The sequence below is a fragment of the Rosa rugosa genome, chromosome 2 (genome assembly GCF_958449725.1).
Source record: "Rosa rugosa chromosome 2, drRosRugo1.1, whole genome shotgun sequence".
Classification (NCBI taxonomy): Eukaryota; Viridiplantae; Streptophyta; class Magnoliopsida; order Rosales; family Rosaceae; genus Rosa; species Rosa rugosa.
The window spans coordinates 2,847,873-2,850,346 of record NC_084821.1 but is presented as its reverse complement, the minus strand read 5'-3'; the positions used below and the strand labels follow the sequence as shown (position 1 = coordinate 2,850,346).

The 2,474-nt window shown below is 35.8% G+C and overlaps 1 protein-coding gene across 1 annotated transcript; it reads left to right on the top strand.

The window, feature by feature from the left end:
• The first annotated feature begins 214 nt into the window (after window positions 1-214).
• LOC133728358 (protein FAR1-RELATED SEQUENCE 5-like) lies at window positions 215-2,150 on the top strand. Its single transcript, XM_062155773.1, has 3 exons — window positions 215-234; window positions 341-1,744; window positions 2,015-2,150. The coding sequence occupies exons 1-3, from the start codon at window positions 215-217 to the stop codon at window positions 2,148-2,150; spliced, it is 1,560 nt and encodes a 519-aa protein (XP_062011757.1).
• The last annotated feature ends 324 nt before the right edge of the window (window positions 2,151-2,474 follow it).

Sequence of the window (2,474 nt, the reverse complement as noted above, 5' to 3'; positions counted from 1 at the left end):
AACAACAAAAAGTGTTCGTGATTTATAGTTTCTCCATCCAATTTCAATTTGAAATCAGAATAGTATGATAGTTGGTAAGTATTGAGATTTGATCTAATTTTTATTTAATCTCTTATTTAGGTGGTCTAATCCAAAGAGTTCAATAATCAATTTTGGGTAATTAGATTTCGATTATGTTCTTGTTTAGTTGTTCAATCATACTAAATCCCCAATCATGGGTTTGTCCTCTTTCTGGTATGTGTTCAAAGCTTTGAATAAACCGTCAAGTATCTAGAGCTTCTTGCAACTCTTTCGATGACAAAAGCTGGTTACTTGCTTATAATTTGTTATTCTGTTACAGGTTAATGGATAATGCAAACTGTCCAAGCTTGGGCAATCAGCCAACAAGTAATATCAAAGACTTACAAGGTAAAGAGCAGTGTGATCATTCTCATTGTGAACCTACTGATGATTTGCATGTAGTGAATGAAAATAATGAAGAGGCAACTGAAGAGGTCATTCTTGGAAAAGAGTTTATGGATGTTGAGAGTGCATCTAAGTTTTATAACAATTATGGTGGCAAACATGGATTCAATGTGAGGATAAGAAACAGTAGGAAAAACATTGAGAATTTTGTGACATGGGTACGTTATTGTTGTTCAAAAGAAGGTTTCAGGATAAAGGACAAGCGTCGTACAAATGCATCTTATTCTCAACCAGTTACAAGATGTGGTTGTCAAGCTCATCTAACCATCCAACTGCAGAAGAATGGAAATTTCAAGGTTGTCTCATTTCAGAAAAATCATAATCATCCTTTGATTAGTACTCCACTGAAGCATTTGCTTAAGGTCAATAGAAATATATCTGAGGCACAAAAAGCACATGCAGATGATGCTGAATGCTCTGGTTTCTCCATAAAAGCAACTGTGGAGCTGATGAGTAGAGAAGTAGGAGGGCCAGAGAATCTTGGATTTTCACACAAGGATTACATGAATTACATACATAGAAAGCGAATGTCTAAAATGGAAAAGGGAGATGCAGGTGCTATATTACAGTACTTTCAGAAGATGCAATCTGAGAATTCGTCATATTTTTATTCAATCCAACTTGATGAGGATGATATGATCACCAATATATTTTGGGCTGATGCTCGATCGGTAAGTGATTATAGTCTTTTTGGAGATGTGCTTTGTTTTGATACGACGTACAGAACAAATGAATATGGTCGACCATTTGCACCATTTGTTGGGGTTAATCATCATAAGCAAACAACACTATTTGGTGCAGCTTTGTTATATGATGAAACAACAGAGTCTTTTAGGTGGTTATTTGAGACATTCCTTTCTGCTATGTCTAGTAAGCAACCAATAACCATTCTTACTGATCAGTCTGCTGCCATGGCTAAAGCAATAAAAGATGTTTTTCCACAAGCTACTCATCGCTTATGTGTTTGGCATCTTTATCAAAATGCTGCTAAGAATCTAAGTCATGTCTTTCATGGATCTTCAGAATTTGTTGATGATTTTAGCAATTGTATGTATGACTATGAGTTTGAGAATGAGTGGCTATTAGCATGGAATGATATGCTTGAGAAATATAGCCTCCAGGAAAACAAGTGGCTGAATAATTTATTTGAATTGCGAGAAAAATGGGCGTTGGTGTATGGGAGACATACTTTCACCGCAGATATGAAAAGCACACAACGTAGTGAATGCATGAATAATGTGCTTAAGAAATATTTGAGGCCAGAGCATAATCTTTTGCGGTTTTTTTAACATTATGAAAGAGTTTTGGCTGATCGAAGATATGAAGAGTTGATTGCTGAATACAAGATGATACAAACAACTCCTGTCTTAGCAGTAAGTGCACATATGCTGCAACATGCAGCAGAGGTATATACTCCAAAGGTTTTCTTGCTGTTTCAAAAAGAATTTGTGAGAATTCATAATTATAGTACTTACAAGGTTGGTAAGTCTGGGTCGACATCAGAGTATATAGTATCATATAGTTCTGAACATAATGAGCACTTGGTCAGATATGAAGATTCAGCACAAAATGTGCATTGTAGTTGTAAAAAGTTTACTTTTGTTGGGATTCTGTGTGTTCATGCACTAAAAGTGCTTGACAAGAAGAATGTGAAGAAGATTCCACCGCAATACATTTTAAAGTGATGGACAAGAGAAGCAAAAATTATGAGTATTACTAGTTATCATGGAAATGAGGTTCACGGTAATCCTAAGGAATCGATTGGCAAACGGTATGGCTACTTGTGCCGCACTTCTCGTGATATTTTAACTGTTGCAGCAGATGATGAAGAGTTAACAAGATATGCACATGAATGTTTGGTTGAGATGCTCAAAGGCTTAGAGCTAATAAAGAAAAATCGCAATGAGAAAGAGGGGAGAAGTTCTGGTCATAGTTCACAAGATAAAACTACTTTTGGTGAAAGTGAAGAGGTTGAGGGAATAGTTCAATCTAATGCTTGTGAAACAACA